Here is a 24,863-nt window from a genome sequence, read left to right as displayed (position 1 = left end):
TCTGTATTAATGAGTGGCAGTGGCCGATATCAGGTTTTAATAGAATGATCGTGCTTCACACAAGGTGCATGGAAGAGCGTTGGCCTCCAGGTTGTCATCCCAGACTTCAATGCAAGGCCAGGACTACACTATTTGTAAAAATCCAGTCTCAGAACATCCGTCCCAGGTGCTTTACCGGAGGGGTTGGGGGGCTCAGGTCTTAATGGCCTAAGGTAGTTCATGGAGTTCAAGTGGATGCCCTAGCTGCTCTCTAGTCACTCCAGATAGTTCCAAAAGTGGAACACCCAAGAGCGCATGAATACCCTCCAAAGGTTCAGTATACAGGTTGACATAGCGCTCTCAATATTTCCAGAACGTCTTCATACACGTGACAAAGCCCCCTACCCCCTTTAAGCCTTCCTTTTTATTGCTCATCTAACAGCCCCTGGGCAAGCTTTAAACGGGCTAAGCTCTTCCCCAGCCTTTACCCTCCTGGTATTTTCTGGCTGGTTGCAGGTGAAAAATATTTCCCCTAAACCCATGCAAGGCAGCGTTGATAACATGGAGGATTGAACCGGATTTTTGTTTGTTACCATGGTGATACCCCTTACATAAAAGCTTTACACGCCTGCCACACAAAGCTCACTTTTTGGACGGGACCTATGTTTAGATCAAAGAAATGGATGCATTTGTTCTCGACTGTCTCAAATGCAACATCTTGCAACGCCATAGGTTTATGCCGCTAATTTGCTTGAGGTTTACACTGCCCACCTACAGTGGTGTCATGTTATGGGCGAGTGGTCAGAATATTTCTAGGGAGCATCTTAACCTTCTGTACATTGTAGAACAGTGCCCGCGAGATCAGGATTAAATGTGTCTAGAAGCTACAGCATGCACTGAAGAATAAAATGTATACCCTCAAACTTCGGGGGTTCGAGCTCTCCCTGCAAGGCACGTCTACACTGGATGTGTGCAATGCATGTACACCAGCACTGATTGAGTAAGTGGCCTCTTGCTGCATCCAGTGCAGCCCTGCAGTTGGATATTTGCCATACACGACTGAACCCCAAGGGGATGATGCCTGAACACATAGTAACCAGAAACACCATAGCGCATAACAGCAGTAACAATATATATGGTAATGTGTTCGTCAAGTAGATATGACCACGTCCCAACCTAGCCCTCCCAAATAGGGCGATTTAATAATTTGCATTTATATAGCGCTACGAACCCTCAGGTAACTGAGTGCTGTTTATTACATACAGTGTGTGGTGCTCATTTATCGATCTCGGAAGGATGAAAGGCTGAGTTTGGCCCTTCTGGGATTCGAACCTGCATCAGCAGGCTCGCCACAGATGTCAAAGTGAGCGCTCTACTCGAAACCAACACACAAGTGGAACTGCCACAGCATGGGGGAAGCTGCTGGCCTACACCTTCTGTAGCGCCAACTTAGCCCATGGGCTTTTTTTAATATATATGAAAAAAAGAGTAACTAAGGAGGCTTCTTACAGTAAAGACACCAAATGTGTCCACCAGATCGCATCTCACTAGGCCCATCGGTCAATCCGAATAACTACAATTTGCTACAGGCTGAGCCCAAGGATCCAAAGCCCCACCCCAGATGGCAGCAATGGTTTTTTGGACCTCAATGAAGTTCACAGCCTCACCAAGTAGTGTAAAAAATAAGGATCATCATGGAGTCGTATACAGAGCTTGACGGGAAAGAGCATAGCATAATGCACAGACCTTACAAAGCAACTTCTTGTCAATCAATTTTGGGTTCAGCTTGACCAAGTCTGGATAGATGTACCTTACTTGAGCCATACAGAAGTGTACCCTTTTCTCTTGCTAGCCGCAGGTTCTGATCTCGGACTTTGTAGCCGTCAAGCCTTGCGATGACCGGTGGGTGGGGGTAGCACTGGGTCTAGGCTTGTGGGCCTGTGCTCTTTGAGCTTGCTCAACTGCAAATTGCATAGAAAGGGGATGTTCTCCCATAGCCTCCATTTGGTCGCCTTTGTAATCCTACTATAGTTCTTGCACCTCAAGCGCAACTCAAGGTACTCACGTTTTAGGGTCTGTTTAAAACTTGTTTTTCCAGTGTCCTACCTTTAATCCTGATCAGGTAGCCCTCCATGCCATGGATTTTAGCCTCAACCCGTTATTCTGGATCCGTCATCCTGCTTGTTCCGCAGTGAAGTAAAATCAGCTGTAATCTGGTCCAGCTTCACATTCACCAAGACAAATCCGGATTGCATACTTAAGGAGCTGGATCACTGCCAGGGTATCCACCGTGGAGGTGTGGCCTCCCATAGGCATTTTCCGTTTTGCTATCCCCCCCTCCCCCTCCCGAGTGGGGCGGTTATGCCCAGACGTGGGTCTTGTGCCTAGAGACCCCAGCTACTCCCCACAGATGATGCCCAATGAGGCCGAAATAGGTCAGAGGATGCTTGCGGTCTTGTGCAGAAGGGTTGTGAGGCAGTTTGGCATGGGCCGCCATAGGTTCCTTGGCAGCCACATCCCCCTGGGTGTCACACCCTACTTGATGCAAGAGTCCATGCTACCTTGCTTAGTACAACCAACCACTTTAGCCCGGGTTATAGTGTGCAGTACCCAGTCAGGTCCCCACGAAGCAAGAGGAGCGTCTAACCACCTCCTTTGAGCAATACTATGTGCTCACTGCCTTCGGGTACACCAGTGCAGCAGGACCATCCACAGCGCACTCTAGTCCCTCCTCCAGCGACACCATCTCAGGGATCCTCACGTGCGCACCACTTCATGGTTTGTCAGCTGGTAGAGTGACGTGCCGTACCTTGAATTAAGCTGCAGTGCCACCGTGCTCTGTTCAGAAACAACCTCTTGCTAGTTATCAGCAACCATATCCGGTCCAACACAGTCTATGCTCAGTGGTATGCCAGCAGATCCTCAAACATGCATAGGCAGCTGGGTGCTATGGCGAAGGCGCACATCTCTGCTTTCCAACCCAGCAAAGCTCAAACTGGCCCCCGGGACATGCAGAAGCCTCAGTCTGCTTGCCTTCAATCGTTCACCGCTGCAGGCTACCACCTGGTATGGAGCCAACACGGTATGGGATCTCCTGCCAGCCACCACTGCATCTGCTCAGTCAGGCCACACAACCCTCCCCCTTTCATTGTCTCGTGCTAGATTCCCTGTTGACCAGCGTTACACAGCAGCCGCGAGTGCTCCCTTTGACTCAACTCTACTTCAGCAGCTCCCTTCCGCACCACCCGTCAAGTCTACGTACACAAAGCCCCACACTTTATCTGAGCAGTATCTTGGGACTGGTCTAGCGCAGCCTGGTTGCTGAGCAACTGCCTCCCCCTAACCCCCGAGTGCAAAGTAATATTAATTACTACTTTGGTAACTACCTGACCTTATGTACTAGTATATTAAGTGGTCAGGATATGCAGCGCTTTAGATGCCATCATAATGTTCGAATTGTTAAGGAGAGACTGACTTCGGAATGTGTACCAAAGGGAGGGAGGGGGGGGCGGGGAGAAACAGAAAAAACCCTAGGTCTGAAAAGGTGTCCATGGAGTATCTTGTATCCAATTATACCCCACCCACAAACACTCCTGAAAAATGGCCTTACAAAAAGCCAATGTGATCTTCATTGGGAGCAACGGAAACTAGGATGCATCCTGAAAGGTATTTTGAGTCATATGATAGCAGTGTCTGCAAAGGTCTCCAGATGTTTTGGAATACAAGTACCATCCATCATAAGTAATAGCAGGGATCATGGGAGTTGTCGTCGAAAACCTCAAAGACAATAGAGTGCCAAATGAGTAGGAATGCTTGGTTAAGCATCTAGCAGCAAAATTAGACCATCCTTGTCAATTCAATTTTCACCTGCCACTCCACCTGTAAGCCAAAAGGCAGATCCAGACTCAGGAACTTTAAATCCCAAAAGTGAAATGCTGACTTCACTTACCCCATATTTCTATTTTGGGGGTCATGGATGTGGCCACACAAAGGTAGACCCAAGTGGACCTGGAGGCCTGACCCAAGCAACCCAAATGCACAAGGCGTCCCTCTCTCGGCAAGGGGCTACTGTTCCAACCCATTACTTTTGTTTGGCGCGACATGAAGGAAGCTTTACAATCTTGCACTTCGTGAGCAAATATTACTATTGGCCATCTACAGTCAGGAATGTCACATATGTGACTAAAGGTAGACAAATTCTAGGACTGTTGAAAATGCATTGGTTACCTAGACCTTAGCCCACAACATTATTCCTCCTGCAGTGTTCCAGATTTCTAGTCTACTTGCCTTAAACCACACACTATAGTTGGCAGGGCCAAAACCCATTTGCAAGCTGAAAAATACTAGCACCCCCTTACGGAACCCTTTTCATCTATACAATTTCATAGTGACGTTAAACTGGTTTCATCCATGTGACAAATCTAGCCAGTGCATCGGAGCACTGGTTAGGTACCATACACATGCCCCCACACTCCCCCAACACATTGGAAAATTAAAAAGGTAACTTAGAAAACTCATTTCCAACTTCAGGAATACATCTAAACCTCAGAACACATTAAAACCAGAAGCGGGACACATGCCACCCTCATAATATAAGAACCCTTGGTCATCAATACTTTCAGCCGGTCACATCCCAATTTGAAAGTCAAAAACTTGCTGCACTCACCTTCTCTAGCTACTTGCCAGAATTCAAACGCTACTTTGAACGCTTGGGCTACAGTTAGAGTAACGGCTTGTGCCTGAAATACAGAAGTGTATACATTTTATTAACACTCAAGGCAATACATCCTACATCCAAAATACTGCTCAAACCCCCCTACCCCCACCCATAGGTCAACAATACTACGCGTTACCCAATTCTTAAAAACGAATCTGAGAGAACAGTCACAACGAATACAAAAATAGCAGGCCAAGAAACACCAAGTGCAAACCTTGTTTGAAGGCTGGAGAAGTAAGCAGACAAACATGTTATATAGGTTTTCCTTGTATCACAATGATATATTTTATTTATATTGCACCCATACACAAGTGTTTCAGGGATGACGAGGCAAGGGAGGGGTAGAAGGGAGGACTAATCAATTTTACTAGGCCCAGTGACATCGAGAACTCACAAATGCAATGGAGAGGGGGGGAGGGAGTGCAAGAGACAGGGGAGGAGTGGGAAGTGCTGAACACGAGATCCAAACAGAAGGTAGTGCAGCCGGCAAGTGCAAGAATGAAGCGCAGACAACGGGTGCCCGATAAGTGCGGGTAAGGGGAATGTAGGGTAGCAAATACAGACCCAAGTGCAGAGGGTTGCCAGGAGGCAGTGGGTGTATGCAGCTGGGTGGGCAGGGATCTGGGCCCGAATTCAGAAGGTAGCCAGGTGCCCAGTGCAGAAACAGAAGATCAGCAGGGGAGAGTAAGAGAAGGCAGAAGCAAAGAGGAAGATCTTGTTTCTTCTGGAACCCGAATATGGTTCTCCTCAAGTTTGAGAGGCAGAGAGGCTGTTCTAGAGGGAGGCCCAGCCAAAGAAAGATCTGCCACAAACTCGCTGCTTGGAGAAGCGACTAACCCTGAGGGAGCTGGAGGAGCGAAGAGCTCTAGTAGGAAGGTATTTTCAAAGGGAGAGTTGAAGGTATTGCGGACCCAGGGGCCAGAAGGCCTAGTGGACAATGCAGAGGGTCTTGAACTTAATCCTTGCAGACAGTGAAGAGATTTCAAGGCTGATCCCTGGGCTTGAAGCCAAGGACAAGTCTTGCAGTCCTGTTCTGGATGAGTTGCAGAGGGTGAAGAGTGGTAGGCAGATTTAGACATGCTGTTGCAGTAGTCCAGCCTAAAGAGAACCAGAGCTCTAGAGAAAGTGAGCTTCGGGGGGGGGGGAGAGGAAAGGAAGAATACCCCTGAGGAGGTGAAGTTTGTAGTTTGGCTTCTTAGAGACGTCAGATGAGGATAGAAGGAGAGAGTGTAGTCGAAGATGACCCATAGGTTCTTGGCCCCACAGGTGGGAGAAGGAAGGTGGCCAAAAGAAGCCGGCCAGAGGGAAAGGAAGGTGTAGGAGTGCCAATGAGGAATTACTGGCATTAACGTAGGTCATTGGCAGCACACCACTCCTGGATAGCAGGCAGATGAGGAGCAGAGGTGGCAGCGGGGAGCCTGAAAACAATCCGAGTGTCATCCGATAGCACTGAAAGTGAGCAGAGAGCAGCAATGTGGTGGGCAAGGGGAAGGATCCAAGTTCGACCTGGGAGGTTCGATCAGAGGAAAGAAGTCAACCAGGCTAGGGCCTGGTCAGTGATATCCAGGTTATCACTGAGTCGGTTGAGCAGGATGACATGGTTGACCCATCAAAAAGGCAGAAGAGATAGCGAGTAGGATGAGGCCAGAGGGGAGCTTAGAAAGATCCTCACATGTTCAGGAGAGCGGTTTCCGTGTTTCTGGCAGCTCTGAAGCCAGACTGATAGTCATGGAGGCAACCAACAGAATCAGTGTGGAGGCTAAGCTGGGAGATGGCCTGCTTCTCCAGGAGTTTGCCCTGGAAAGGAGCGATGGAGATCAGCCGATAGTCAGGCAGGAGGGATTGGCTGGGGGTTTGAGACGTGTGCACAAGGGAAGGCTCGAGTGGCTGCAGAAGTCAGCCAAGGCAGGAGCGAGGATGTCAAGATGGTCCTTGATGGTTTCGGACGAACAGGGAAGAACCTGTTTTGACAGGACGTTCATAGATCTGACTTGTCTAGCAATCTCGTCACGGGAGAACCGAAGAAAGGAAGAGAAGGAGGGAGAGACCGTTGCAAGGGGGTCAGAGGTAGCAGAGAAACGCTGGAAGAGCACGGTACGAGAGAATCGACAGGATGTCTTGGGTGACAGGCCCGGGCCGTGCATAGGGCCTGGTAAAGTGACAGGAGAAGTGGAGACTGCAACAGATTGGCCAGCTCCATGCAGATTTTAAATAGTTCTTCCAAGTTGTTCGATGCCGCAGAGACACAGGCTTGGATGTGAACTCTTAGTGTGGACAAAGCCAGTATTGCCTTTGGAGCAGGCGGCAGGCCAGTTTGTCAGAGGATGTACCGGAAGCATGCCATTTCCTCTCAGCCACCCTACACTTGCGTTTAAGGGCAACAAGTTCAGAGTCATACCAAGAGTTGCACTTGGCTTTGGGCTTCAACCGGATCCTCCTGACAAGGGCAAGAACATCAAGAGTATTGGAGATAGAAGAGTGGAGCTTGGAAAGGAGTGTTGGGATGGGAGTCAACGCGAGGTGTAGGAGGGGGGGGGGGGGAGAGAAGGTGGCAGCAAAAGCCTCAACTGACGTAGGCTTCATGGGCTTGATGACCGAGAAGGTAGGTGGCAGTGCTGGAGCTGGCTTCGCCTGCAGGGTAGGGAGGGAGAGATGGGAGAAAAGGAGAAATTGATCGCTCCAGGACAGAGGAGTGATGAGGGTTAGGTCAGGAGAGGAGATCATCAAGAGTTTGCCCTGCAGCACGAGTCGGGACAGAGGGAAGAATAGAAAGTTGCAGAGGTCACAAAATGGTCCAGAGGGACAGGAAACATCCAGGTGGATGTTGGAGGTCTCCAACGAGGAGTTGAGAGGTTGATGACAGGAAGGAGGCGGCGAGGTGAGCCCACTAAAAGGAAATGGGTAGTAGTTTGACCAGGTGGCCGATAAATCGTAGCAATGGTGAGAGTGGACAGGAGAGAGCAAAAGCCTGCAGACAAGGCATTCAGTAGGCGTGCATAGGAATGAGGCAGTGATCCACTCGGGCAAATCAAGGGTACTCCTCAACCCTCACACAACCCCCCCCCCACCCATCCTGCGACAGTTGGATCTGGGTGCAGAGAGGATCTTGTAGTCATCAGGGAGGAGAGTGTCAAAACTCATGATAGAGCTGGCCGTGAACCATGTCTCGGAGGCGGCAGATGTCAGAGGAGTGTTTGACAGCTGAGCAAGAGTGGCAAGATGGAGAAGGTTGTTGAACTGGGGGTCCGTCCCAGCCCTTTAAGACGAGGTAGCAATACCCTTGAGATGAATGGGATGCAGAAGTTACTCAAACATCAATAATCGAAACAACTCCTGTGGTTGACAAAAAAATACAACTGTTTTAATATCAATTATCTAGAACAGGGAGTACAACAGACTCAGCATGGTCTCAATGAAACTTAAAAAAGCTTACTTTTATAACAAGAACTCGTCATAGGTGACGTCAACCTACGCATTTGCCAACGTCATCCTACGTGGCAAATTACACAAACCTAGTGGCTATCGTGATAGGGTCTAAGGGAACATCCATGTCTATGTTCCATACTAATCTAAGAGGGATAGGCTCCTTATCAGGTGGGGCAGCTAAGCCTTCCCTTTAAACAGGTCACTATGAACGTCACTTAATACACAATGTACAATTGGTTACACAAACTATAGGGCCCTTATTACACAGCCCCCTACCATTGGTTGGCACTCTAACCTCCGTCAGTACTCTTCCACCTACGTTAGCAGCCCGCAGGCTGGGCTTCCAGGTGCTGATGAGCTAGTGTTAGCCATAGCTTCCCACCAATTGGCATAATCATCCATCATTACCTCACTGGTGGTCTGCTGTCAATTAGGACTTTGAACTTTTCCTTGGGAGTGTTCTTTGCTCTGGAGAATTCAGGGAGTGAAGGCACGCTCTGCCTCCATGAGGAGGTGTGGTAGGCATGTTTGTCCAGCTTTATCCTTCCACGTGACTTAAGACTACAAAAATCGAGCTCTAGTGTATTTAAAATGCTATTTTCTAATAGACCTCTTCCATCAATCTTGTTTTTGACCATGCCTCCTACACAAGTGTCATTCTTTCACACAATTTGGATCCCAGGTCTGCTCACCCCAGCCCGATACAGCCTTGGCTTCTTCGTACTCATCCAGCCTCGCCTTTCCGAGATTCACTCGTTAGTTCAATTGCTTTTTTAACTGCAACACTGAAAAGGCCTTCCTGCATGATTCCAGTTCTGCTATAAAGTAGTGGAAACATCCATTCCTTACTCAGTCCTATGCATTTGTATATGTTGGTGCATGCAGCAGTCTAATGACTAAATCTTGCCTCAAGAAACCTCGTCTGCTTGCGTTTCTTTGCATATGTACGCGTGTAAGATCTCTTCATCAGTTCGGTAGCATACATTTTGTCATCTTGAGCCCAAGATGGTCACATCTTTGATGCTTTCTTGATGCCTTCGATAATATTTTTCTTCACTGGTCTCTGCATCTCTTTTATGGGTATCCCTGCAAAATACCCTCACCAAATATATTGCTGTACACATGGCAGTTTGTCTCACCATAGACGATATTTTGGGGATCATTTGTGGGAGGGGGGTGTTCTCTGCACATTTTAAAATAATGCAGGGGATGTGGGGGGACGAGAGGGGGTTTGGCAATATTTTGCAGGGATATTAACACACGGAACCCTTTTATGCCCGTCATTCTGGCTTTGTGTGACATAACCATTCTTCTCTTCCAGACATCTGCTCTGTTTCTTCAGGGATTTCATTCATATATCCATCATACCGTCTTGTATGCAGGTATGGTTTTCTCAATGGCAACCTTGCTTCCAGGATTCTCTTTGAGATCAGTATTTTCAATGACTGATTCCTAACATATAGGCAAAGTGGTTGAGGCAGGGGTACTTGGCTCCTACTCTGCATGGTCAACCTTGAAAGACTTCCGGGGAGGGGACAAATCAGTGGTATGGCCTGCGGCGGTGTATACGGAGTGCGAGGGGGGCAGAGAGGGAGGAGAGGGCAAGGTAGCCAGGGAGGGGGAGGCATAGAAGTTGAAGGGAGAGAAGGAACAGCATGGAAGGAATTTGATGAGGCGTGGGAAGTTTATCGAAGAGTAGGAGGTTGGCCTGGGGGCCTTGGACCAAGATGGTGCCATTCGGGTAAACCTTAATGACCTTAGAGGAGCAGAAGGCACACCATTAATGGGAGAAGAGAAAGGGGAGAGCACAGAGACCATGTAAAGAGTCGATAGGTCTGGCGAAAGAACGACGGAGGAGGTCGGTGAGGGTCTGTCTGTAGGAAGCGCTGGTGTAGATGTCGGCGATAGGGAGACCAGGGTTACAGACCAGATATCCTTTTTGAACTTCTTCCTGCCAGACTTGGTGAGATGGGGAGGATAGTCAATGGAGAAGCAGTTGCCGAAGATAAGTGAAACGGAAAGCGCCATATGCGACGCGGCAACAGAGCACCATAGGTGATGCGACAGAGGAAGGGGCGAGTTGATGGTAAAAGCAGAGGGTGTGGAACGGGTCAGACAGCAAGACAGGGTATCACAATGTAGTAACTGGGCCAGATGGAAACAAGCATTGGCACCTAGGTAACAGTTGCAGCCACAGGGGACTGCTGTAGGTAGAGATGGAATCCAGGTGAGACAGGCTGAAGGTGGGAAAGTCAGAAGGGTAGGAGGCAGGTGTAGGTGGAATAACTAAGCCAATGAGATGTGTGGAGTCATGTTTACAGATCACGAGAGAAAAAGTGAAGCGCCAGAGTCATTGCACAGTAAGGGGTGCATGAAGTTGTAACGCAATGACAGGGAGCAGATGGGGGGCCTTAGGAAGTGGGCCTTTTGTGAGGGGGCCGGCTAAAGCTTGCCGGTTCCCGATAGGATACTTTGCCTGCTAGAGTGCTCGGCTATTGGCCAATGTTACCTACACTCAGGCAGGGTTCACATAGTTGTTAAAGGTGGTGACCATCTTTGAATTGCCGCGAGACGGCAATGGAGAACCCCCAAACAATGTAGTAACAATCAGCCTCAATCTGTATGCAAGTTTTACATCATAGCTAAAGTATTTAGGACATCTATTTTTAAAATCACGTTTAATCCAAGTCGATAGTTTGTTGGACTAACAAAATGGAGGGCATGACCTAGCTGGAAAAGGGTTTCACAAAAACCAAAAAGAAAACATCTTTCAATTATTTTGGATGCGCAAAGAATGTAAAATGCAGTCCTAGACTGTCACCTTAGCAAGTAAGCACTAAAACTGACCAGGTAAGGCATGATACTCCTTGAAATGTAATTCTAGCACTGCTGTGAACTAACATTTGATGAAAGGAACTGTACATGCAAGAGTGTTGTGTAAACGTCTATGACCACAAGTAACCATGCTTTCCAATCAAAATGAATAGCAAGTTACATTCAAGATTTGACTTCCTGAAATCAGGATCGCATGTGTGCATACAATGGCTACAAGACATTACATGGCCACATCTGTGTGCCCCATCCAGACTAATGGATGCCAACCAATCAAGCTTAGACAGCCACAAACTGCTGTGGTGTCCTCACTCATGAAGAGTAGTGTCCAACAGCAGTTTACCAGATGTGGTACCAGCAGGTTGACTTCGGGCACCATTGAAGAGATTGGCTCGCTAATCCTGGGCTGAAAGTTTGCCTGTGTGAAATCCACTCGCTCAGGCCCAAGTATAACACACAAGAACAAAGATGTTCAAGAGGCCACCTTTCAAACTTAAGTCCTACAGTTTGTGTGCCCACCCTGTGTGTGTCAGTGATATGGGCAAGCAAAGACACAGACAGGCCTCTTATAGGGGTGTTGTGGGGACTACTGTGGCTGGATCAGCTGCAACTGTATAAAAAGGCTGCTTTGCCCTATGTGCAGGAGAGTGGCGCTAATAACTACATTGCCCAGCAGCCAGCGCTGAGCGACTACAATTCCCAGCATGCCCTGTGCCGGCCCAGGCCAATCAGGAGCCAGGACAGGCATGGCACCCCAACGCGCATGCGCAGAGTCCCAGGCACGCTTGCACGAGACACACGCGAGGGGCCCAGCCCCACCCGAGCAGCAGCCCGGCCCCTCGCTTCAGCAAGATAAGTACCTGTTCATCCCATAACCTAAGGGAGCTGTGGGAGGGGGTGGGGGTTGCGGTGGGGTAAAGGGGGCCATTGTTTGCCTAATCCAGAGTGTCATGATGCCTACCCCCGGGCATCAGGACCAAGGCCCTCAGCTCCGGGACCAGGCATCCAGACATTTGTTTAAACCTCCCCGGCTAGGGGCTGTCTGGGTTCAGTCCTGGCACCATAGGCGCCAGGCTCATAGACTTTACTTACCTGATGCAGACCATGCTGCAAAAGAGTCCAAGCCTACATGAGGCCTGGATGGGACTATTTTGTTACAGGGACCATTTTTTTTTAATCGGGCGTGGCTCTAGGGAATTTCTTACCTGGAACTACTTTGGAGGCTATTGAAACCACACCTGAACAGCAGCGCATGCTTCGCGTTATTCTGCATCCAGCAGCGTGACGCTCACCGTGCCTGCAGCCAGCACCCAGTCTTCTGCCACGCCTGCCATACTCACCAGTTCACAGCATCTTTCGATCCGGTACTGTCTCCATTTCTTCGCCGTAATCCGGCACCTAGGGGACACAAGAAAAAACAAGATGAGCCAAGGGAATCAACAAATACAACCTCTTACCACCATAGACTTACCACCGGCGGTATTATTCCATAACTCCACATTTTCATATGGCGCATCTGTAAAGAGGGAGAAAAACATGCAATAGTTAACGCATGCAATAGTTACCGGACAGCGTTGGGTAACAGAAACTTACCTGAACGCCAGCAGCAGCTACAAGACCTTCTCACAAACTCAGTTGCAACGTAAGGAAGGGGACAAGAGTGAACTTCGGGCACATTGAACTCTGAACTTGATACTTACCAATCCCGCCAGGGACTTCAGAGTCAATACTTACCGGAACTCTCCCAACGCCTTCAAACCAGTGAAGTAACTGGTATCTACGCGCCCCTGCAAGACACGCAGTATGGAGAGCTCATCTTTTACGAACATAAGGTGAGGTTACTAAGGGGATATCGGAGGTGATTAGTGGGGAGAGCGAGAACAGTTGGGAGGCCATCACAAAACCCACAGGTGGTTAATCCCTGTCTCCACTTGCAGGAAAATACTTCTTCAGGTCCAGCAGACAAGACTAGGTGGGTCAGTCCAGACAGTCATCTCTGCACTACGCATCAAGTTGAAGGAGACCGCAGCTGTCCGGGTCCGATCCACACCCCTGTGGGGTCCAGGTGAGCATAACACAGAGCCCCTGCACCTTTGAGTTAAAGCTAAGTGGGCATAACTCCGACGCAATAGGGCGCGGCAGCATAGGTTTGGCAAATTAACCCACACAAGGGTCTGTATTGTTGGGGTGTTTCCGCCTCCTGGAGACCAAGAAAGACTCATGAGGCGAAAACACCAGTGATACCCCCAGTGATACCCTACCATGTTTTAAACGCGTATGCGTTTACGAGGGTCTGAGGAAATACCGCTCGTGAGACCCCAGTGAAAGCTACAATTGCGCCTGCAGGGGTCTGCAGGAAGACCACTTGTTACTTGTGTACACCCTGGTGTACATCACTAGTATTTGGCGCATTTATCTTGCACAATCTGCGCCTTGAGAAGGAAACAAAACTGCAGGTGTGGCATGGTGTGAATGCTGGCAACTCAGAAGGACACATTTTAATGCTCGTCATTTTTTAGCTTGGACCATTGCTGAGAGAACTACACAGACGTGCCAAAGAACTCTACCGCCCTTCATGGACAGGACTCTAAAGACCAGAGCTAATTTTGCATGCAAATTGTATTGTCTTAAAACTGTGCACTGGTCTGTTGACATAGGGCTAGATAGCTGAGTGGTGAGCTCATGTGCAAATTGGTGTTTCTGTAAAGAATAGCGTTGTAGATCATATCGTAATGCACCGTAATCGTAGATTTATAGGAACTAGGTGTAGCTTTGGGATGGGGTGGGACACGCCTGCAATTAAGCGCAGTCAAATTTCCGATGCTCTATTGGGTTTAGAAGCCTTTGTAGAACTGTCAGCAAATGGGTGCAAGATTCTCGCTGTATTCTATTCCCAGTGAAGTTCTAACCAAGAGGCAGTGATTAAAGAGAAACGATTGCGAAGGACAGAACTCTGCGATCCTCTTACAATAAATTGTGAATTCTCTGGGAAAGTGCCAACTCTCACCAAGATGGGCAAACTTAACAAGATTTGTAGCAATCTACAGTTAGTTTATAGTAAAGTAAATAGCTTGTGGGGTGTACCCAAAGGTCCTTTTCACATGAAAGGCAGAATTTTAAAACATTAACCCAAAAACTGCTTTGCATGCATGGTTGCAAGTTAAAACTGAAGGCACAGAGGAAGTTATTCGAAGTTCCCTTATAAATGAAAAACAGGACTTTAACACCGACACATAAAATGGGTTTGCAAGCTAAAGCGTTTTAAAAATGTGAAAGATGTACCCATGCCAAAATTAAAATGTCAGGGAAAAGACATGGTGCGTGCTGACAAAAAGTAAGGTATTTTATGTTTTGCATGCAAAATACCAGCAAACATTTGAAAAGAAAAGCCCACTTTGTTTCCATGAAAGGTTTCTGTAGGCCCAATTTGCTTGCTGGGGGACTAATGTCACAAAACACACGGAAAGCCTGGTTTACATCCCCCATAGCTATTGACTGTAATAAAGTGTGACATGCTAAGAGGTGTTGTAAAAGGACTTGGTGTCTTTGAAAGGGCTATGTGCAGACACGAATGGCCAAAACACAAGCAGGAAGTGAGAAAGCCGGTGCTAAAATTAAGGGAAGCTGAAACTCCAAAGTCAAAGAGCAAGCGACAGACTAATAAAAACTCTGGTTACAGGCTGGCCTAGTGAGAACAAAGGCCGTGTAAGGAAAGCTCATTTGCACATATGAAAACTCCATTGGTTTAAAAAAACGTTAGGCATTTTTCTCAGCAACCATAAGTAGATTATTTTTAGGTATTGGCTATATAAAATATATCCACCTACGACTCTGGGATCTGTAATGGCCATCTAAAATGGATTTCTGGCGGATCTGAAAAGGTTTCAAATTGAGATGAACGAGTAGAGGGTGACATTAGGAATACAGGGAATACATTGCATGTTCCTAACTGTTATACTTGCGAAAAAAAGCAAACAATTGCTGAATTAGAAAATACGTATTTTGGCAGTTAAGTAAAGTTTTTCCACAAGAGTTTTGCCAAAATTTTACATGAGAACAAATGGGATTGCACACTGAAGCTACCATAGGTCTGCTCCAGGCTCTTAAACCAATCCATAGAGAGAAGCGGGAGTTGGGATGAGAGAGAAGGGCAACTGTCCAATCCTAGTTGCGAGAAGTCTTGCAGGGTAATTGCCTACAATTGTAAACTTGATGGCGTCATCGCTGCTATACAAGGTGAGATTCACTATGAGGAAGGGACAGAGCTGCAGAAATTGACCATTGTGGAGAGCTACTTAAACTTACCATCTAACAGCTACAAGGAAACCGGAGTTAGCTGAGAGTGCACCTGGGTGGAACAGTCGATTACTAGAATGGCCTAAAAGTTGACTGGGTCCTATAGTGGAGTGTGCTAGGCCATCCTCGTGAGTAGAGTGGCCAGACCCCTGCTCTATCTTTCCAGAGGGTCCCGACATGCCGATGGCTGTCCTCAAGGTTTTCAATGCAACTAGACTGGAGCCCTTTGTAACCAAAAGGTGGGGTGAAATCTGCTGGCCTTATATCCTTTCACTTTATGGTTAGCGGAGGGGTTAAAACTGTAGATCCTTTAGCCATTTAACTAAACATTAATTTAATGAATTCCCTGTGGCGGAACACTATGGGGTGATTGTTAATTTTGAATTTTAATAGAAGTTCCTATCCAGTATGCACTGAGAAACTATAGCCTATAAATTGGGTACATTAGGTAATCTGGTTTGTCCTGTTGACACGGACTTCAAGGAAGAGTGGCATCTTGGTTCTTAATTCAGTCCAATCTTTTTGCTTTCCCCAAAACAGGCCTTTCAGTCGAGGGCAGGGGTGTCTGAACTCCAAAATTCTTCAATCGTCCTAATTTTTCTGTAAGACTTCCTCAACCCAGAGCAAAGTAGGGGGTCTAAATACAAATATGAAAACAGTTTTTTAAACCAAAAGTGTGGGAGAAATAATTGCCATATGCATTTGTCCAAATTTGAACTGCTAGCCTTTTAAGTGCATAGGAAAATCGTAATTGCACAGCACTATGTTTGGAAATTGTGTTCACTGAACAGTGCCAATTTTTTCTTGAAGTGAAATTTGTAGAAAGTAAAGAATTTTGATTGGTCTTCTTTTCAACTCCCTTGTGTGACTTATTTATGGAGAGAAGTTTGTTTTATGCCACAGATAAAGTGGTGTTAGACATTTCGCGAGTTTCGTAACATCTAATTCAAATAAATATATTTCCTGTAGCCCGGCCTGGTGCTTGGCTCAGGGGGGAGGATCCAAGGGGTATTGATGAATTGGGAGATAGGGCTCAATATAAACAGTTTGTAGCACAACACCTTGAGTGAGGAGGGAAAGAACGCCCCATGTTGAGGGTGACCTCTATAACAGTTAAACCCCACAGCCGAATATTAAAATGAAATCTTTACTTTGTGGAACTACACATTTTATTCACTAAATGTGCAAGCCAACTGAATGCCTGTAACAACGAAAAGCGGACTGCGGCATGAAGCAGTATATAAAAGCCAATTTTTCTATAGCCGTTCAGTTTTCTGGCAAGTGAGCACTAATAGTCCCAAATACGTGGTTTTTAAGTGGTATATGAGTCCGTCTCTGCAGGTTATCAATGGGCGATATTCTAACCAGACATGGTGGTAATCATTTTGTTGATTTAACTTGTGAAACCTCACAAATCTCTGCAGCAGGGGTCCATCTCACAAAGATATGTTGCCATCATAGTCCTGCATGTCTTTACATATGCACACATCTGAACACTACACCAACCACAAGAAGATTTTTTTAAAAAAAAATAAAAAAAAAAACTGTACCAGGTGTTGTTCCACATCAGGTACTCCAGTTGCACCAAGTTAATGGTGTGTGGCCTTTAATTTTTAAGCTCCATACTTTGCTGGACTCGGAGGGAACTATGCTTGCTTTGCCCAATGGGTTTCTATTAATTGTTTGTTGATTGGAGATCATAACAATGGTATATAAGGTGCTATACAAATGCTCAAGTGGTTAACATTTGGTTTAATAATCACTGTAGCTTAATTGACCATGGGATAGATTTTTTTTTAAAAAAAGTTTGCATCAGACATAAGCAACTGATATTAGGAACATGTACAATGTACATGTTTTATGCAATTAGAGAAACCGTGACAGCATGACCCATAAGTGCTCATGCGACATTTGTAGAAGCTTCTTTGGACTTTAGATGTACACCGGAGGCCTCCCAGATGTGTCTCGGTTAACTGATTGTTAATGCCTTCAATCTATACATTTCTTCATTATGGTTGCCCTAGGTGACAGCAGCCAACCAGTGCTTTAAATATTTGCTCTTCCTCCACATCCGTGTGTACTTCTGGGCTTAATAAGAACTCTATGGGTAAACACAATATTGCTTTGATTCTTGGGAGACAAGCTAGCAATATGTGTTCTCGGTAGAATGAACACATCCAGGTTGAGTGGCACCCCCTTCAAACGTAAAATGCCATTATGAATTTGTGCATTTATATAATGGATCCATGGGGTGGCACATATCCCACTGTAAATGATATCCTGTTTAATTTACACTCCAATATATTCACTGGTGTCTGGTACACATTTACCAGCCCAGCAGAACTCCCCTACATCACCAAACCGCATCTCAGCAGTCACCAACAGAATGGCTGCGCTGGCTCCGTTCAGCACGATTGCCTTGCATTAAAACTGCGTTTTGTAGTCACCAAATTAATGACTGCACTGTCTTGCCAGGCACATATGGGGTGAGACGAAACAGAATACCCAGAGAATTGCTGCCCGTTATTTTCTTCATTTGCACCAAAGAAAAGAATTCAAAGGCAGCGCGGCTATGCTGGCAGCTTAACATTTCCCATTGAAAAAGAAAATGTTCTGCATTTAAAAATGACTGCACTGATGCCCTTTCCATCTTAACAGACCACAACTTGGCCGCAGTGAGACCCAGCTAAGTTCATCCATATTCAGGTTGTATCAGGCAAGATCTGAATTAGTTAAGAACTTCACTCCAAGCTGTACTGCAAGCGTTTTACTTTTTTGCAACAAAATATCACATGCAAACTCTTCCCAAGAAGCCCTCTCTCAGCTCATGTCAGTTTCAAAGGACCTTTTATTTGAACAGATGCCTGTACATTAGAAACAGGACTAGGGCTTTGAAAGGTTCAGAAAGTGGCTGCGAGGAAGGCCGCATTTGTGAAGTGACAGCCAAGGAACATTAACCCACGTGTAAAATGGTGCTTTTGACAAACAATTCAACATTTCACTTTTAAGCAGAAATTTTCTTAAGGCCCAGTCCCTGCATAGGAATTTGATGGGGTTGCTTTAAAACATACAGGCTATTTAATTCCAAAAGACTTGCTTTCTGAAAAAATAATTGCTTTGAAGCCAGCAGAACAGGTTTCAGCAGGCCCTGGCGTCAAAGGACCTTGCTTCCGGGAAACAGAATCTACCTCCCCCAAGTGGACCAGCCCCCGGGGCATATGAAAGAGCCAGGGTGGAGGATCTTGCACTCTTGTCAGACTAAGCGGCAGTGCTCCAGTATGGTACAATGGATATAGGTGTGAATTTCTGGTGGCACCTCCCCTCAACTCAAACTGAATAACTTCAAAAGCAAATCCATGGCAACACTGGACTAAGGCTGACATTTGGCTGTGGGTTGGAAGGAATGCCCTTATTCGGAAGGCAAAGCCAGCCCATTTGGGTCAAAATACTTATTTAATAAACTTTAAGACTTATTTCTGCAACCAGAAAACGTAGTAATTCAAAATGTTACAGTTCAAAAGTAATTTTTGCGCCATTAAAATAAGACATTGTAGCTTTCCCTAGCATGTTGGGGACACAAATGCCAGGGAAATGTAATTTATGGGAAAAGTATACATGGTACAACTTTGAAAATTAATGCAAACATTCTCTGTAATAGGTACACATATATAAAAATTGTAGAATTTTAGGTGAAACTACTGCCACTAGACATTGTGAAAGATTAGGACTAAACATTGTACAAATTGGAATGAAAGGATCTGTGTAAAATATGGCCTTTGCCTATGTGATTTGCAAAAGCGCCACAACTGTAAAAATGTGCAATTGATGTCATAATTGATTTTGGCAAAAATAACTGAGAAGGCCATATTAATTTGAATCCACACCACAGAACTGATGCATTGTCCCTGAAGTCCAACCGGCTGACAGGAACACAGTGACAGCCACCCCTGACCAATCCAGTTGTAAAGGCATGTCCAGCCAAAATCTGCCCCCATAGTAAAATCCTGTGAGGTCATCCTCCTTATAAGGTGGAAGCTCAGAGATAAAGGACTGACTCCAGATTTCCAGCATAGCCAAGATCGACATTTCATACTCACCATGCAAGATTCCAGATTCGACTGCCAGGAAAGTGATAGCTGATCCAGACCCTCCTATCCAGGCAGAACCACCTTTCAGAATTAACCCCCACAACAATAACACTAATTCAGGGGGAAAGGTGGCTGAATCCTCATTGGGAGTATCCCGTGTTACCTCCTTGCCCCACTACCTGCTTTATCCAGCTGATGCGCCACTGTGCCATGACCAGACCCTTGCCCAGCTGTTCCGAAACCTGGTTGGCAGTCCAAAATTCTAAATTCAACTGCTTATTTTATTTTAAGTATAACCACAATCCATAGCAAAACATAGGATATCCCATTCTGATGCTTTCTCATTTGTTCAACCCTATAAGTAATTCTGAAAGTATACTAGTAACTTTAAATTATCAGAACCCTCAGAGTATCCAGTTTCTTGATTTCTAGGTGTTCGCGCCATTCTTCCCCATAGTCCATTGGATATATCCTTAGTAATATTTGGAATAAATGAATTTCCCCATAAGGAGATGCACGGCGTGAGGGGGTGTTAAGACTGCAGCTTCACCTTTTACACAGGCAGCGTTTCTCTTCTATATATAATCTAGTCACGGAATATAGTAGTAGCACTTGTCATTTACCTTTTTAAATCAATTTTTCCTGTGTACTGCTAGGATCACAAAAAACGAGTTTCCATTCACGTTAAGAAATCCATCCCGTCACCCTGTCACTATAGTCCCATCCCAATGTGCTTTGGTTTGTTAGCATAAACACCGAATTACGATTATATCTGTTTAGTTCATTTTCAAGTTGTTTTGTCAATTTTAAATCCATGAAACCAGAAACTGCAATTTGCCACATGATTCTTGCTACACTTCATTTTCTTCCCAACTCGATTTTCGGAATCGTATGCATATGCACCGTACCTTTGCAGTGTATTTTGAGAGTTTTCCTGCCTTTCTGATATAGCCGCACACAGTGCATTCTACATTCAACCGCGCACATAAAACAATTTAGTGATTTCACGTACTGTTGTGCTCAGTTTTCAAGGGAGCTAAATCTAATTTTTTTGCCTCCTATTCAGTGGGGGGGGGGGAAGGTGGATTTTAATTCCGATTGTTGCATAGTGTACCCGACTCCTTGCTACACTTCATCCACGCAAATTGCATTTAATATGGTTTTGAGGGAGTGTTGCAGGGGAAATGATTAACCGTGATGCCATTTAAAAGCCCACTCAATTTTGCTTTCTTTCAATTGTGTAGTGTTTATCTTGTATGAAAAGGTCAAACTAAGTGTATTCCATCACTTTTCTGTGTAATTATCAACACACTGGTGATTGCTGCCCTACATTAAATGTGTGATTTCATTTGGATTTTAAAATAAATATTGTTTTACTACCCATCGGCCTGGTTCATTGCGGCCCGGTGGATTTTTAAAAGTGGGTGGGAGACTGGCTGGGTGCCTTCTCAATCTGAATTCTTAGCGTTTTAATGGTGCGCTGCATCCTAGGCCAGTATCAAGAGTCCTGATCTGGTGTGTGATGCCCCTTGAGCATCCTTAACAGGCGAGAATATAACAAGGCATAGCCAAGTCTGGTTCTCCAATAGTTATGGGTAAGCGGTCTATAAAAAGAACCTGTGTCGTCCCAGAAAACCCTTGTGCGCCCATGGATATACCCATCAGAAACATTCCCCCCGCACAAGAATGTGCATCTCCCACATCTACTAGGAAAGAAAATATGGTGTCACCTATGGTCACACCAACTCATAGCGCCTCTTGTGGGTCTGGTGTAACAGATGGGATGTTAAACATCAAGTCCGCCATTGGCTGTCCTATTGTGGGTACATATTCAGTCCAGTGCCTGTAAAACTGTTCCCTCCCACTACTGGCACACCCCATATTCTAGATGTATATGTCTGGGGCAACACATTTGTGGTCCATGACATTGTGTTTTGCTGTGTAGGTGCCGTGTGTGGTGGTGCTTGATGCATTGGCACTTGCTGTGTTTGGGGTGGCAGTCCCCACAGCGTTTGTGGCAGATCGTGTAATCTTTAAATAAAACACTGGTGGCTCTTAAATTTATGGTGGGTGATCTGCTGGCCCCCTTCTTGTGTCTGCTTGCTGCCAGTTCTGTTGCATTCCTCCCCTGCAGCGACGTGAACCCCCCCCGTCCCCCCATTTCCCTGGAAACCCAACACCGTTGTGGCTCTCCTCCAAATTGTGGTGTCGCGCCATTAAATCCTCCTTGCTGAGCTGGAAACCCAAATCCTTTAGCGCTAGCTGCACCTCCTTGTCCATAGTTAGATTCTCCCTCCCTGCAAAATGTGGGCACTGGCTGCATTTGATGTGCAACCTGTATGGAATGGTTTTCTCCCGCGTTTGCAAACATGGCCCTTTCCAGCGTCAATTTCGATAATTTCTTTTGGACCAGTTTTGAGTCTTCCATCTTTCACAATCTGCAGTGATAAAGTGTGTATGAGACCAAACCGTGGCCAGAGATGGTCAAATATTGTTCAGTTTAAAAGCAACAGATGTCCACAAACTTGTGGAACACTCCCGTTCCCTGCACATCCTGTTTCTGTTGTAAACACAGCCAAATAGTTCCTAGTATATTTGCGAAGAGATTTCAAGTAATAAACTTCGAAAAAATACACATTTCTCACCATTTCTTCATCAAAGTGTTTCTTTATAAAAAAAAAGAAATGTATTTAACTGTATATATGTATACAATTGGTAATCAATTAAGAGCAAACTATTAAAGGGTCATCATAGTTTGATTAATTCATCATAATTCAAACAATCTTATGGCTTCAGGTAGACATCAGCACAATCTAAGACACCACTGTTTCACAAATTCATATATAACCTGATGTAACATCCTTCCAAGTTATACATATTATTCATGGTTTTTGCTTGCAATGTATTTGCTGCTATTGGCGCATATGTGGGTTCGTATATCCTGCAGTAGGTATACTCCCTGTGCTGTCGAAGACTGTTCTTTGCTCTGGGGCGGAGGAGCCATTGGTGTCGTACACCCTTTGTCATGCTGATTAAGCATCCATTCTTTCATCTTGGGTTCTACTACATCCTTTGAATATATTTTCCACAATCCAAATACACTTGATCTGTTCTTTAACCGTTTCCCCTTAAACGTGCCATGTGAAAAAGTGCAAATGTGTTACAATACTGTCTTTGAATGAGTGCCCTCTCACAGACATCTCGACCACCGTATCCTGAACCCGCTCTGTGGTACTTCAAGATTCTGTCCTTGTACCTGGGTAATGCCTTACATAGATGGATTATTGGTGTATCCCCATTTATGCTTTTACATGCAACTTACCAATACTCAAACATTCACCATTTGCAAACCTCCCTCCCCACAATAAACATCAATTTAAAGCTTTCTGCATCTGAAACCACGCTTCCTGTGTCACATAATCCCTCAAGCAGCCCCACTTCACTGCCTTTCAAGCCTTTCAAAGTGGCACCACAGCGCCGCTCAAGACATAGCAGCTCCACCTCGCTGTGGACCATACCTTTGGTTCCACACGACCACAATACAGAAAACCGCTTCTACAAAGCCTTGGCCATCTTACATGTGGCTGGCACCAACAATCACTACACAATAAAACATTACAGCCGTCTTCCCCATCTCCTGTGTGCAATTTCTCTTCATACCACGTACCAGGGTTTGCTGCTTCTTTCCTGGCCCTTGCCAAAACAATTCCCAATACACAAAAAATCCCCACCCCTGTTTTTGCTATGCCAGCATCATACTTGCATCCACGGATTTGCTCAAGGTCCTCGGGTTTCCCTTATTAGCCTGTGACTCCACGCTAAACGGGGCAGCCTGCAGGGACCAAACAGGACTTTTTCCAAGAAGGCTACTGTCGACCATTCTGTGTTCAGTGCACGCCCTCTACACAGGTCTCATCTGCAGTCCTCAATGGTCACGGCAGAGACTTTTGACACTCGACGACACTTATCCAACCTGATCCTCTACTACCACGTGTTAACGATGCCCCAGAAGTCCAAGTTAAGCCGAAGATACTGAAATCAATCCAAACAAAATTCGGGGAAGTAGAGAAAATGCAAAGAAAAGTTCAGCTTTAATAAAGCAGGGACAGCATACAAATCTCAAAGCGCTCGTAAGGTACATGTGAAACAATACTTAAAGTACCTCGGATGTGGCATACAATACATCACCACAATTTTACAAAATCTAAATGGAATGAGTAGTGGTGAAGGGACACTGCTACATATGATTCAGTTAACGCAATCACATGTCTAATTCATAGTCTTCCTGAGCCCACCCAAACATTGATTAGAATAAATTGCATCACTTCCAAGAAAAGAAATTGGCTGGTATATGACCTGGAGGGCGGCAAGACTAGGGCATTTGATTTGGCTAGTAAGAATCCAACCAATCAGACATTTTACAGGCCCGGCTGGTGTGTTGGGGGTTTTGGGGTGGGTGGCGAGGTCCACGGACTGTCATTAAAGAAGCTACCATTCCTCATTCAGAGACCCTCAGCCCATGCGATCTTTGTCTTTGAAGTTGTGTGGCAGTTTGTGTTCCATGTGTGCTTTTAGGAGTACCACCAGTGTCGTCCTCAATTGGCCCCCAATGAATACTGTTCTCAATTCTAAATCGTGTGTTAGCAGACCATGTATGAAGTGGCATTAACTCCTATTTATTGGGATTTTAGCCAATTCTAACGTGAGCTGTTCTACAACTCCAAATCTTTATGGAGCTTGTTGGCTTACCATTTGTGGACCTGGGGAACAAAGGATGGTTGTTTTCATATAAACCTTTTAATGAAATAGAGTATCCGGTTTGGGCGACCTGCCATCTCCTGCCTTCGCTCTGCTATTCTCATCCTCACTATCTCTGTAACCTTTGATCCAATTACAAACTAGCGCCTGAGCTCTGCATTTCTGTGAATTCAGCATCAAGGTCTTTTGAAGTCCGTAGCCATTCAAAAGCATGCTGCAGTATCCATTTTAAAGAAGACAGCTGCCTCATTACTCTCTGGTTTCAATGTTAGTGAGCTATACTCGCGTGTTCATATTGCATTCCGCTTATAGATTAGTTATGTTAATGTTCTTCATGCCTTGTGATTGCCATGTTAATATTTTATGTATAAATGCTCATTTGATCTTGTGTGCAAAGTGCACATTTGCTTTGTGTCAAATGCATACACGTCACTTAGTGTAATGTTAACTAGACGAAGTTTGCCATCTTCAGCCTAGATTCTCTAGGTCTTGTTGTACCGGTCTGGGATAAGGGCAGTACGGTTGCCTTAGTCCTGGCTTCTCACCTGCGTGAAACTTGGGGGCAGAAGCTGTGGTCGACGTATACACCTGCCTCCCAACACGCTGGCTATTCACGCCACCCAGATCCCACCCCCCTCAGCAGGGCAACAGAGAAATCAGCCTGGTGTAGAATCCAGAGCAGTCCCCAGCCAGTCCAACCAGCCGCTGCACAGGCTCCAACAGTAGCAGAGTTCCTCCCTAACAGGAAGTCCAGCCTCAGCCGTCGC

General features: G+C 45.8%; 1 protein-coding gene across 2 annotated transcripts in view; it reads right to left on the bottom strand.

Moving 5' to 3' along the window:
- LDLRAP1 (low density lipoprotein receptor adaptor protein 1) overlaps nt 1-24,863 on the bottom strand; it is a 235,336-nt gene that overhangs the window by 32,388 nt on the left and 178,085 nt on the right. For both annotated transcript variants that reach the window (XM_069622730.1, XM_069622731.1), the window contains exon 5: nt 4,646-4,718. In XM_069622730.1, coding sequence (XP_069478831.1) covers nt 4,646-4,718 — 73 coding nt within the window. The remainder of the gene's footprint in view (nt 1-4,645; nt 4,719-24,863) is intronic.

This window comes from Ambystoma mexicanum, chromosome 11, assembly GCF_040938575.1.
Source record: "Ambystoma mexicanum isolate Mex_15411 chromosome 11, UKY_AmexF1_1, whole genome shotgun sequence".
Lineage (NCBI taxonomy): Eukaryota > Metazoa > Chordata > Amphibia > Caudata > Ambystomatidae > Ambystoma > Ambystoma mexicanum.
This window is presented reverse-complemented; position numbering and strand designations above follow the sequence as displayed.